The 13,627-nt window shown below is 33.9% G+C and overlaps 1 protein-coding gene across 2 annotated transcripts in view; it reads right to left on the bottom strand.

Moving 5' to 3' along the window:
* The window catches only part of LOC308198916 (uncharacterized protein), an 802,411-nt gene that overhangs the window by 770,275 nt on the left and 18,509 nt on the right, over positions 1-13,627 (bottom strand). For both annotated transcript variants that reach the window (XM_080602161.1, XM_080602162.1), the window contains exons 3-5: positions 11,644-11,720; positions 5,086-5,121; positions 2,794-4,301 (exon numbers count right to left, since the gene is read on the bottom strand). In XM_080602161.1, the coding sequence (XP_080458287.1) occupies positions 4,207-4,301; positions 5,086-5,121; positions 11,644-11,720 (208 nt within the window). In that variant the 3' untranslated portion in view covers positions 2,794-4,206. Of the gene's footprint in view, positions 4,302-5,085; positions 5,122-11,643; positions 11,721-13,627 lie in introns of those variants that run through there.

Raw genomic sequence — 13,627 nt, 5'->3', positions numbered from 1 at the left:
AACTAAAGTAGCAACATTATTTCTGACTACAATTAACAAATTAATTATACGCAATTTAAAAAAACATGCTTTCTTGTCACACTTCATTTGTTTTTCATAAGACGGCATTCTCTTTCCTACTTAGCTTTTACGTGTCTTAACTTAGAGTCCCTATGCTAATCAAAATATAAAAGCTCATATACATGAAAATATAAGTAACAGACAAAAGCATGTGAAAGATATTGTTGTCTCTGACCCTACAGTAGAAGACTGGAACTCAGCACCATTTGAATCTTAGGTTTGGTCCTGTCCCAACCTCTGTCACTTTGTGATAATTACTCCAAAATTGAGTCTTCCATCTCCAACCATTCTTATTTTCTTTTTGGTAGTCCTGTGAGTGTAAGTTAATTGCAAGGAGCTCAGACACAACATCTCAACAGCGTCTTAAATAGTAGTTTTGATTTTGGCTACTGGCATTAAACCAAAAAGCTTTTTTGTACAAACAAGGGAGAAAATATCTCAAAAACTAGGAAAGTACTAGAAAAGTACTAAAGAAAAGTATTTTACCTTCAGCTGCACAAAACCTGGAGATTGCTACCTTACCTGAGAAGAGCAAGACATTTTTAGGTGAATTAAGAACGGATTTGCAATTTAAAAATACCTAATTAAAAGATCAAGAATTGCTCTTTCTTCAGAACATATTCAAGCTGACCTCAACAAAGCTTGGATAAGAACAGGAAATGACAGTAACCATGAAATGAAGACACTGCATGAAGTTCGTTTACTGGTGCAATCATTCTCTTTGCTTTCTCGTGCCAGGAAAATTGTACAGTGATTCTGGAAAAGTTGAAGGTACTGACACCAAAAAAATAATACAGATCATTTCTTATTCTTATGGCTTAAAAAAAAAAAAAAAAAGAGGAAAAATCTAAACTACTATGCCCAATAAATATTTTATAATTATTCAAATTTATAGATACAAGTTGTCTTAGAGAAATATCAAAGCCAGAGGACAGTAAGAGTAGCTCACTATTTCAAAAGACAAAGCTCTATCTGCTTCACTATGAATTTAATTTCAGAACTTAAAAATTAGAGTCTTTTTAGAATTTCAGCCTTATCATTATAGAACTTTGTTACTAAAATGGAAACCATTCATTTACATTAAAAGAAAAAAACTGATTCAGACTCTTGGCAAGAATAGTGAAAATGGATTGCTGTTATATCTTCTAATTTGACTATCTGAGAGCTTGAATCAAGCCTATCCATAAAACTTTGGCTCCTATCTTAATTTAACTTCACAATTTTTGAATAGAATTAAAGCTATATTCCTGCATTGCTTGAGATTTTCCTTAGGCTTTTCCTTTATTTTTATTCCCTACAGGTCTTCCTTAACAAAATATTCAGTGGTTATCAACATTAGTCTTTGAAGAAGCTCAGCAAACAAGATTATGAGAGCCAACACTGCATTTCTCTTGTAACTATTTTTAGTGTTGTCATATCTTGGAGACGAGTATGTTTTGGAATGTCAGTTCACAAATTTCAAGAGAAGCCATTACAGGAAATTACGTAAGAAAATTTAAGGACATCATGCTCTGCCAAGATTGAAGCTCTAACCTCCATTTAAAAATAAAATTAAAAAAAAAAATACTATAAACTGATGACTGCTGGCCTAGGAAAAACTGTCCTCAAAACAACAGAATCTGATGACAGAATATTTGGGGAAGAATCATATCACAGTATTGCCTTACTTTTCATACTCTCCACTTTACCATTGCTTTTTGGTTACAGTCAAATGTGGGATATTGGGCTAAGATGGAGCTGAAAGTGCTTTAGATTATTACATTCTTAATAGCAGCTCCCTGTGCAATAAACAAACTTCTCTGTGTATTTCCAAATGTTTGGAGCAATAGCACAGCATAGGTTTACACATATAAACCAAATACAGATTCAGTGTGACTCCATATACATTCCTTCCCTGACGTGCACACACTTCTGGCTAGAATTAAGTAACCATTTGTCACCACATCTTATGAAAGGCTTATTATCTGCTAGCCCACCATCATACTATGCTGCATGTGTAATTAGAGTGACTTATATTAGCTATTTTTTATTTACATGAAACATGGCAAAACACCACAGTCAAGTATTAATAGAGCTGGCAAGTAAAACCTATAATGCTCAATGGACTTTAAAACAAAGAACAGCTGTAAAACAATATTAGGTTCCAACAAGATTAGTCTTAGTAAATAGTATTTCTATACATCACTTCCTTCTACTCCAGTTAATGAAAAAATAGCTGCTCTTCCAGCCTAATCAATACATTGCACAACTTCTAGAAAATAAACTTTTATTAGCATTGTAGAAACATGACCCTTTAATAAGCAGGCTGACAGAGTCTGGAAATGAATTTTCTGTAAATATGACTGAAATGTGCAGGTAGAGCATGCTTCTCAAATCTGGAGTAGCAGCAAATCATTTGGAGTTTCAGCTGTTTGAGCATATAACTCAGACTCATGATCACTACCATCTGTAGTTCCATACCTGTGTCATACATAACTTACCTCACCTTCCCTATTATTCCACCAAATATTAACATTTAAAACAAATTCAGATTCTAGATTCAGATTTTTCAGGTTCAAATTCAGATATCCTATTGCTTTACACTGGAAACATGCATTAAGTTCTAGTACAACTGCAGTTTAAAAAAGCGCACACACGTTCAATTTGACATCAGTCATAAAGCTCAGCGCATAAAGCTAAGCACATACTTTACCTAATCAAACCAGAGATTTCTGGTTAAATGGGAAAGGGCAACAGGTTGTACTGAAAGGTCAACTGTAAGCATGCAGGTCTTGTTAAATAGGTTATTCAGGGATCGGCTTAGACGCAATTTTACTAATTATTTAGAGTAATAATATCCCAAAGATAAAGGTGCGGATTTTTTTTATTTTTTTGATGTGGTATTATCAATACAGAGGATCAGAAAAACAAGAGAAACTGAATCAATTTATTTAGAACGCAGAAAATAGAATAGAACCCCACTAAAGTGCAATATTATGCACTTCAGGACTGAAAATTTCTGTAAAAGCCAATACTCATCTGCAGCAAATCACTAATATTACACTGTCATGGAATGACTATGAATCGTCAGTGTGAGTCTGCTTTGGAAAAGGATATTGAATTTATCAGACAATATATTTCTAGAAGAAGTAAGGAAGATCAATACTGTTGTATAAGGCACCAGTGAGATATTGTCCAGCTATCAAATCTGAATGTCAGAAATAATATTTCAGTCTCTAGTGCTCAAAAATGTGGTTTCAAGTTGGATTACATAGAAAGAAAAACAATTGCCACAAGTATAGGACTGGATAATCTACTTCACAAACAATATCAAAATTATATGGTTTTTGGAGTTAAGCAAAATTAAGACTGATGGTATAACAATAATTTCCCATATAAGGAATAAAATATGGGTAAACATGAAGATGAAAGAGGAGCAAGAAGTAAATACCGGTGCCCACATTACTAGAAATGGATAAATCAACTACTGAAAAGTTAAGGAGTATCTACCAGAGGTATAAAATTCTGAAACAGCTTTCTAACGTTAAGACCTGTCTAAAGAGTGGTTTAAATTTCTGCATAGGTTTACAAAAAGATTTCCGGACAGTATCCTTACTTAAAGGCAAGCTTTACAACTTATTAGAAAAACTGAGGTTGACCATTTCTTGACTTTTTTTCTTTTTTGTCTTCGGGTTCTTGTCAGCCAAGCACACACAATACAGGCATGCATTTAGTTTCACATAGCCAAGAAAATCAACACAAACCTGCAGCACAATACAGTTCCCTCAGAACTCCACTAGTCAGAATTAGCCAGTAATTTATTCATTATGCTTTTTCGTCTAACAGTGGTTCTGAAAAGTAATACAAGCTGTTAGTTTTACAAAGAGTCTTTGAAATATGAAATTATAAAGTGGGTTTGAACATAATAGCTCTATGTTATGTTTCTCCTCACAGAGGAGGCAATCACATTTTAGAATTATACTTCTAGTTGATATACTTGCTTTTACTTAATATAAGCTATTATCCAACAGAGCCATAGCAAAACACTGTGGCTTTTCTATCCTGAATTCCTGCAGTCTTTTCAGCCTCTCTTGTGGATCAATTGCTCTCTTCTAGAAGTGACTGCTCCCTTGCCTTCTGTTTTCCTTCCAGCCCCCATTGCAGTGGTTAATTTGGTTTTGGTTTTTTTTTGACATTTCTCCACATATTCCTGCCAATAAACTCAGGTGCTGCGTGTTTCAAGAAAGCCACCACATCAGCAGCTGCAAACGCAAAGTAGTCACATTTGTTTAAAAATATGAACAAATAGCCTCCAATGGTAAAAGGTCTATAATATTTGTCCTCATTACAACAGCAGCGTTAAGTTTCAGTCATGTAAATCATTGGGAAGCACACTCTTGACTAGGCAATCACTGTAGAATGCATGGTAAACAAAAACACCTACTGAGAGCTGGGAAGCAGATGTTCTGGTAAGAGAGATAAAATGTGTAGCTAAAATGCTTATCTGGATGCTGCCTGAAATGCGGATTTTTTAAAAATTGAAGTTATTTGCTAAAAGTTTTGCTGCTTTCTACTGCATGAAGAAATTTATTTTCTACTTTACTCTTTCAGTGAAAACAGAAAAATACATGGAACTAACATCTGTGTCAGTTCGTTACTGTCTCCTAACCCGTGATGAAATACTGTTTTCACTACGGCAAGGAAGACTGGTAGTTAACCCGGGACTAATGCTGTGATTGATTTAAGTCTTTCTTTTGCTGCAATGAAGACTCCCACAAATCTTCCAATGACATTTCATAAAACATGTCGTGGGTTGACTTTTATTCAGGACAAAAAATAGTATCTTAGTAATTAGAATTCCACTTCATCATTTGGTACTCATTCATGACCTAAAGTTTGGTCACAGTAAGTAGTCACAGACACTTCCAAAAACAGAGTTTATTTTTTCACTGGTCATTACAATATTTGCACAGAATATTTTCATTTTAAATAGATTGTGACCAATTAGAACAAAAACACATATGAAAATCCAGCTCCTTTACTCACTTGAGGCTTCTGCTTTAGTATTCCATGAATTAGAGCCTAGAATCAAAGGAAGGAAAGCCAAAGAAAAAAGTCGGATAGGGATACGTAGCAAGATCTAAGGTAAAGTGTATGAAAACCAGGCACATACAGAATGTTTTGTCACGTGCATATACAATTTTTCACCAGGTTGCAGTTTAGGGGCTTCCTAAAACTGCGACTTTGCCTTCCCCATTGCTTTTGATCATTCTTGATAAACATTCTTTGAACTGATCAATTGTTTTTGAATCTTTTTTTTTTTCACACCCACAAGATCCTGTGATATTGACTGTGATAAAGGTACATATGTACTTTTTTCTTCTTTTAAACTTGTTACCTGAAAGTTTCATTTAAGATTACTTAATTCCTTTTCTTCTTAAAAACTGCTGAATAACTATTTTTTTTTACAATGCCACATCACTCAAATTAACTTTCTCTTCCTCACTTTACCAAGCTGAGAAATCTGATCTGCTCATTCTCTCTGATCTGCATCATGCCATAAAGATGTTTATTTTACTTTCCAGTCCTTTCACAATAATTCTAGTATTTCAATCACCTTTGATCACCACTAGGGACTAAACGGAAGTTTTCTAAAATTCTTTTCTGAATGTAATTTAGAACCCACTCTTCCACAAGGAGTGACAAGAACAGTACAAGTATAGTATAGTGATTTTTCCAAGTGTAGGACTTGGTATTTATTAACTGTGACAGTGTTTCTCACCTGTGATATTATTATTGGCTCAGCTTCTCAGAAGCGAAGTTCATTTTGCAGTTTTTTGTAGTGGCATTGCTTTTGACTTTCCTGTATCAGCAAGTTTTCTTAACTGCTCTACTCACCCAGATCACAAATAAACAACACAGACCTCAGCACAGATCCCCATTGGTATTCTTCATCTACAGTAAAACACCGGGCAATTATTCCTTTCTCACTCGTAACCAATTGTTAATTTACAAGATGGCTTTGCCTCCTGTTCTATGACAGCTTATTTTCTTTAAGAAAATTTAGTGCAGAACTTGTAAAAAGCACTTCATAAATCCAAATTCATTGAGATCATTATTATCCATGTGCTTATTTACTTTGAGTGCTTTTTAAAATAACTCATATTTTCAGTAGTTATAGCTTCCTTCTACAAAAGTTGTGGTTTTTTTCTCAGTATGGAAATATAGAAATTTAAGATGGAGTATGTTTTAATTATGTTTACGTGGTTTCAGAAAACTCAATGTTCACCATCAGAAAGTGAGGGAACTATTATGCAGATCTTTCCCATTAGCCTAATACGACTTAGCTCTCAATGAATGTCTTAATCAGAGATCTTTATGAAATAGAATCTTTCATGTATTAGAAATAGGCCTTTGGTTCATAAGACAATTATGCTGAGCTTATTTTTACCACGGTCTACAAAGAAGGTAATCCCTCTTATTAATGGTTCAAATATCAAATGCAGTAGACAGGTTTAATGGAATTATTTTTTAATCTTTTCACTGTCACCACAAGTGCCACCTGACATTAATCCCCTGGCACTAGTAATAAGATTAAATGAGAAATTTTACCTTTGGCATTGTACGATAGACCAAAGCACAGGAAAAAGCCTCATCAGTGGTTTAAAAAAAAGATTTAGTGAGTTGTACTGCAATGTACATGCTCTCTATGAGAAAATAGCTAGGAACAGTAAACAAAAAAAATCATTTTTTTCTCTCTAGTGATATATTATAGAAAAAAATTCTATCAACCATGTAATGTAGGAAATGATATTTTAAGAGCTGGAAACATCAAGCAAATAGAAAATAGATCTAAATGGATAAAAACAAACAGCATAAACAAAAATAAAAAAAAATCAAAGGAATGCTGGAAAAGTACCAATCTAGCAAAAAAATCCTTCTCTTAAGGTCAGAAAATGTAGGGATAAATTGATAGCTGCAAGAAATCTAGATGAGTCATATCCTCTAAAAAAGAAATAGAAAAAGCCTCTTCCGTTTTATAAAGAAATTGAGAATAGAAAAAGGAGCAGCTTGCTGCTAAGAAAAGAGGATACACTGGAGATGAAAAATAATCTAAGTTTGACCTGAAATCAAGTAATATATTTGTCCATTTTCAATAGAGTAGAGATGTTATGCACAAAAAAGCAAAGATTAACAATGTACAAATAAAATGAAAACTATTGTAAAATAATTCAACATATTTAATCACACGAGAACATTCTTGAAGTAACAATATTGTCCAGACACTGGTACCACATTGGTGGAATACAGCAAATGTAACATTTTAAGAATGGGTAAAGTAACTGATATCCAGGTCCAATTAGGGCCTAAATTTCAAGTAAAATAAGAAACAAAATTGAAGGTAGTCAGATCTGAAAGGACAATGAAATAAGCTGAAAATCAGTAACCAAATATAGATACTGCATTAGTTTGACTGTATAGACTTATTCCCAACTCTCAAGAAAACAAATGCTATAGATCAAGTCTACTTGGGCTTTGTAAACTAGAATAAATCATATACTGAAGAAGAGGTCATTAAGGAATTGCCTGAAGGGAACATGACAGCAGAACAGATTGGAGGGACATTCTTAATTTAACTATTGAACAAACATATATTAAACATTTTCCAGCGATGAAGGTAACAAAATACATGCTTATAAGGATTTGTGTATGGCTCAAACTTGGGACAGATTAATAAAGAGAAGGATCATGATATTTTCACTGGCAATTTGGACGACTGAAGAAAGCTGTGTTAGAAATGGAACTAAACTGATGCAAATTGCAAGGTCATACCCTTGGGGACTGATACCCAAAATACCTACAGTAAGTTGGCAACTTCAGTAGGTACTGTTGAGGAAGAGAAAGGCAAAGACACATTAACCACAATATGAGAGTCCTAAAATAATGGGGACCAAAAAAAAAAAATTGAACTGCAGTCTGTATCATGTTTCAGCCTTTCAGACAATTAATATAGAGATGCATAAAAATAGTTTTAAAACGCAGATGAGACCTCATCTAAGCCATCACACAAGCTTTTGAAAAGTGTAGTCAAAGATTATGAACGTGGACTGGAACACCAGACAGATAAGAAGAATAAACATCTTATAAGAGACAGGGCTTTGCTTATTTAAGCTAGCAAAGTAAACACTGAGAAGAAAAAGCTGCTCATCAGGTGGGTAAATGTTAGGTGAAATAGCTCTATAAAACAAGGGAAGATTCTGGTTCAGTGAAGAGAAGCACTTAATGAGATTTGGATCCTGAACTCAGACTAAAGAATAATTCGTCATTTCCACCTAGAGCCAGAATACAGAAGGCATCCATCATTTTCCCCAGACTATCAAGCATTTACACTTCAGCACCAAACAAGATTTCCGTCTTGTTGCATGTGAGCTAGATGATTAGGGAAAACACTCTCACATGTGGGTATGACTTGCTTGAAAACAGTCTTAAAATTAGCCTAGGAATATTACTAAATTTCAGTTTATCACAAGTTATTTCCAAAGCTAACCCTGGCACTACCCAATATCCAACAGTCCACACCCTGGTTAAAATGAGAGGGAAGCCTTCATGTTTTAAATTTGAACTTTCACTTGTGTGTTGCTATGTTAACAAATTCTTTCAGAAACAGTGTTTTCTAATTTTGAAACAGGAACAGGTGCTTCAGGGGATGCCATTTCTGTACAGCAGTCGGCAGGCAGCCCAGAGGCTATTGGACACTTATTTTAATTACTTGGCACCTTAATCCAATTAAAGAGAACCATAAAGGTTAGCCGTCAGAATGAAAATTCAGTGTAACTTATCTAAACCATTACCTATAGCCAATATACACCTGAGAAACCCTCATAAATATTTAAGATGTTTTACTTATAATTTTAAGATTACATGAGAATTCTATTAATGATTTTATTATTTTTCATATTCCAAGAAATTCAGTTCATCGTTCACCATTAAGATAAATGAATCCTGTAATATTGTTGTGTTTTCTATATTGTGGAAATTTAAGTTTCCAACAACATTCCCTATGAGTTTGGAGACAGCAGCCATTTTCCTTCACCCACAGCAGAGGAGAGGCACTTGGTTTTCCCCTGAGAACTTTTGATCTTCCACATGGTTTCTTGACTGTTATTAATCTAAATTAAAATCCATCTACAAATGTAAAGGTAAAAAAAAAAAAGGTTAAAATAAAAAAAAAAGTAAAAAAAAGGTTAAAAGTCTGCTCTTCCTAAATTTGTGTTAAGGATGCAACAGCTTCTTATGTTCCATGAGCTGAGGGCATTTTCTTTCCATGACAATGGTGTCAGTGAAAGCAAGGCATAGAACTTATGTTGCCTTCAATCTTTTTTGGTATCCCTATTACTTCTAGGGGAGAAAACAGTTCTTGTAAAGCTGGGAGTGAAATAGAAAAGGAAATAATCTCCAGCTATTTTTAAAAATTAAAAATGTTTTTTTACACATGGATTCTGCTCACATCTAAAACAGCTTCATGAATTAATTTAAATCTCAGCATCCACCCTTTCACCAAGTACAATGTAGGCCTTCACTATTTATGCTGTGTATAGTTTCATAGCTGCCCAATGATTCATAAATGATACACTCTGAAATAAATTTTGGGTTCATAAAAGTTTCTAAAAATATGACAATGCAAGTACAAGTGTTGTCTTTGTACACTGCTACTATGTGTGAGCACGTTAAAATATTTTTTAAAAATACTTGAATTTGTTCTTTCATGATCATATTCACAAAAAAAATCAGAGACAGCTGGTTGTACTCTCCCGACTGGTCAGAAGGTTATGACTTCAAAGCACACCTAGAGGCTTAAAATCATTATTCATCAATTAAAGATGAGTCACTGTACCAGAATATTAATTGTAAATTTGTTATTGACTTTCATTAGATGACTACTTGTCCCACACACTGGGCAGAAAATGTCTTTCAGTCCCTGCGATTTTCTTCCTCTTTCCTTAAAAGTCACCTCAAAAATCTGTCTTTTAGAATGTAATACTGTCTGCCATAATGGCAATTCACCTATTTTAATGAGTCTCTAAACTACAACCATACAGGGCACACACTGCATCACAAGCATCTGATTTCTTTTGTTACATAATGTTGAATTCTAATCTATAGAGGGAGACATGCAGGAGTTATCAAATAATTTCTAAAAATACTAAACATTAAAAGTACTTCCAAACCAATTTATTATCGAATAAACTGTCATTAAAATATAGATGAATTTCAGAAGAAAAAAAAATCAAAAGAAATTCATAAGAATCCTCTAGAACTTCTGAAGTTACTATACTAAGCTTGAAAGGAACTGAAGGATTATTGAAAGAAATAAGTGGTAGAGGAACAATGTGCCAACTATTTGAGAAAGAATTAAGACCAGAAACAAAAAGCTTGGCTTAACACCTAAAAAAAGGTCAGTGCTTTTTTAGGGCCCTAATCGGGAAAGTTGCTGAACCTGAGAGAAGCATTTTACCCATGGCAGACTAAATAAGAACAATTTCAGCTCTCTAAACCAAGCTACACGCATACTCAGGTATGTTTAATTACCATTATCATACATTTTTTTCTGTAACAGCACCACAATTTTAAACCTTTTTTATTGTCTCCAGATAGATACCATCCCACTTTATTTTGAAGGAGATCAGGACAATTTCCTCCACCAGGAGTCAAACAAAAACATGGAAATGCTCCAGGGAAGGACAAAAATATATAATCTTGTCAAAAGATATTTTATCGAAGTTATTTTCATATAACATGACAGGTGTCAGAAAATAATAAACAAGGTACGTATCTAAATCAGATTACTCCCAACTAAACAAGTCTTGCTGCTGCTTTTGGAATTAAAGGGGATCTGTCCATGTATATGTTAGTACTGTGGTTACCTTGATGCTTGCAGGTTCTTGCTCACATTCTGCTACACACCAAAAAAATTACTGAACACCTGCTACTGGAACATGACTCTCCTAAATTGATACCTTAATCTTACCAAAGATCCTAATGGAAAAAAACACACCGTTGCCTCTGCATTATATATTTTTTTGGATCCCATATTAAGATAACGAATATTGCGTTGATCTCCACCCCATCTATAAATCACCTTTCCCTTTAGAAAGGAATAACTAGGCTTCAGAAGGCTGAAATCACTGTTAATACAAAATAAGTATTGAAGCAATAAATTGATGTTACTTTAAGCAAGAAGAATCAAACCAATTGCTTTAGAAATACAAAAATACAATCGTTTGTTCAATTTCCAGAAAGCTTGTTTCAGCTTACCAAAGATGACTCAGAATTCTTACAGAGATCTTTTACCTGAAATCAAAATCTTCATCAAGACACTTATCCTTATGTTTCTTATTAGTAAAAAAAAAAAAAAAAAAAAAAAAACTTTCAGCAACAAGAATGTGCTGACAGAAATACAAAATCTTAAAAATAGGCTATCAGCAAGTATTCACTTGCTATTTTCAGCTGCCTTAGTTTATTCTGTGCCAGAATAACGTGTATTCCTGGAGGCCATGGGAGAGAATTATTCATAGAACTTCTCAGTCAAGCACTAGAGAATACCTGTTAAGAGAATGGTGCAAATAGGATTCCTTTTGTCCTGGTATGAAGCAACTGGGCTCTTTGGCATGCTTCTAAGTCTGGAATTCAACAAGTCAAAAAAAAACGCAGTAGAATCAATAAAGGAAAAATAGCAATGTGGATTACATCATCAAAAGCTGCTGTTGAGCAGCTGGTTGGTAGAAAGGAGATGTTCATTTTTGCCCGTACAAAGTTGCAGACCTGGCAGAAATACTGGATTTGCAGAGGATACACATGTAAAATGTCTAGAATTGGATTAGGTAATGAAAAACCTTTACTATCTGAAATAGAACATAGTTATTAGAATTTAGAAACAGAAATCTTTGGAACAGGAAAAATATTATTATTGGAATCTTAGAAAATGGACTTACTGGATTTCCTCTGATCTGAAAACAACCTTAGATAGTGAGCCCAACAAAAATACTGATGAAAAAAAGGACAAGAAGTCACTTAGGTTTAATTTCATTCCAGCATGAAGGTACAAAGTGCTAAGTATACTAAGTATATCAAATTTAAATCATAATTATCATGTCAAAGAGTTAGTTCCAAACATTCAAAGCAACACAAAAGCTATATCAAGCACCCCAAGCTATAGACCAAATTCTTGACATTCTGGAAAATGTACATTCTGGGTAATAAGAGCAAATTGTTCCTTTGGCCTTTTTAAAACTCAATTGCCAAAACACAAAACAGGATTAGGATTGTGTTAATTTGCCTCAAAATATTTAAGTCTATCTTTCCCCATATGTAATAATTAGGTAGAGAATGTGAAAACCAGACTCAGTGCAGCTAAAGAATGCTGTCAGCTATACAAGTACTCAGTAGAGAAACAAGGGGAATAGCTGATCATCCTGTGATAAAAAGAATCCCCAAGTTAAATTAATTGGAAAGTGATATAGTAGAGCAATCATCAAGAACCTAAGAGGATTATCACTGCACCATGCATAGGGCATCTGGATAAATGGGAGCTTTCTGAAGGAAGTCCACACAATATCCCTACTGTGTTTCAAAGTCTATATCTGATTTTTCAAAGTGATCCAACTGTTTGTAAAAAAAGAGATACCCAGTTTGAAACGTTTGGGGGATTTTTTTCATCTTAATCACATCTGATACTACAAAATAGTTACTCATAGCAACTGCATAATACTTGCTATCTTTGGTATTTTATTTTCACTATAAAAGAGTTTTTAGCAATGGTTCAACCTTAGATCTTTGCGTGCAAATATGTTTTCATATATCCTCTGCTCATAGTATCATACAGTGTATGGAATGTTTTAAAAACATTGTTTCAAAAATAAGTACATAAAACAAGGTTTATATACATTTTGTTTCTCTTTTGATATTAATTCACCAAGTTGTAATACTTTATCACATATTTAAACCACCAACTGATTCTGTCTTCTGTGAAAAAAATGACAAGACTTCCTGTTGTTGGGCACTAACCATGCACATTTCCAGGCAAGAACGTTATGTCAGTATGACTTTTAGGGAAGTATGTAAATTCTTTGCATTATTACACCCTCGAGATTCAAAACAGAACTGCTTTGCAGAAGATTTAAAGTTAGCTGGGAAATGAAAATAGTTTTGCTCCAACAGCATAGTCCTAAGTAAACGCATAAATAAACTGACAAATATATACCTACACAATTTGTATTAAATCAGGTGTCCAGCAAGCATGCACAAATATGCATCTGAATTTGTTGAGAATCCTTTTGAGCAAAAGGATGTAACTGATGCCCTAGCTCACATCAACATCTTTGGTTTAGAAAAGTCATTTCTACACTATGATTGCAGATGCTTTCATATTTTATCTGTGGGAAATCCTCCCAAAACCAGAATTATGTCAAGAGTCAAAGAGAACTAATATGAAAACGCTAATAATCAAAAACTTAAAGAACATGCTTTCATCTGTCATTTTGTGACAAGAGTCTAATTTAGGTGATTTTTTTAATAGGGAAACAAATGG

This window comes from Anser brachyrhynchus (genome assembly GCF_964034855.1).
Source record: "Anser brachyrhynchus genome assembly, chromosome: 8".
Lineage (NCBI taxonomy): Eukaryota > Metazoa > Chordata > Aves > Anseriformes > Anatidae > Anser > Anser brachyrhynchus.
The sequence above is the reverse complement of the archived record's forward strand: the minus strand, read 5'-3'. Positions and strand labels throughout refer to the sequence as shown.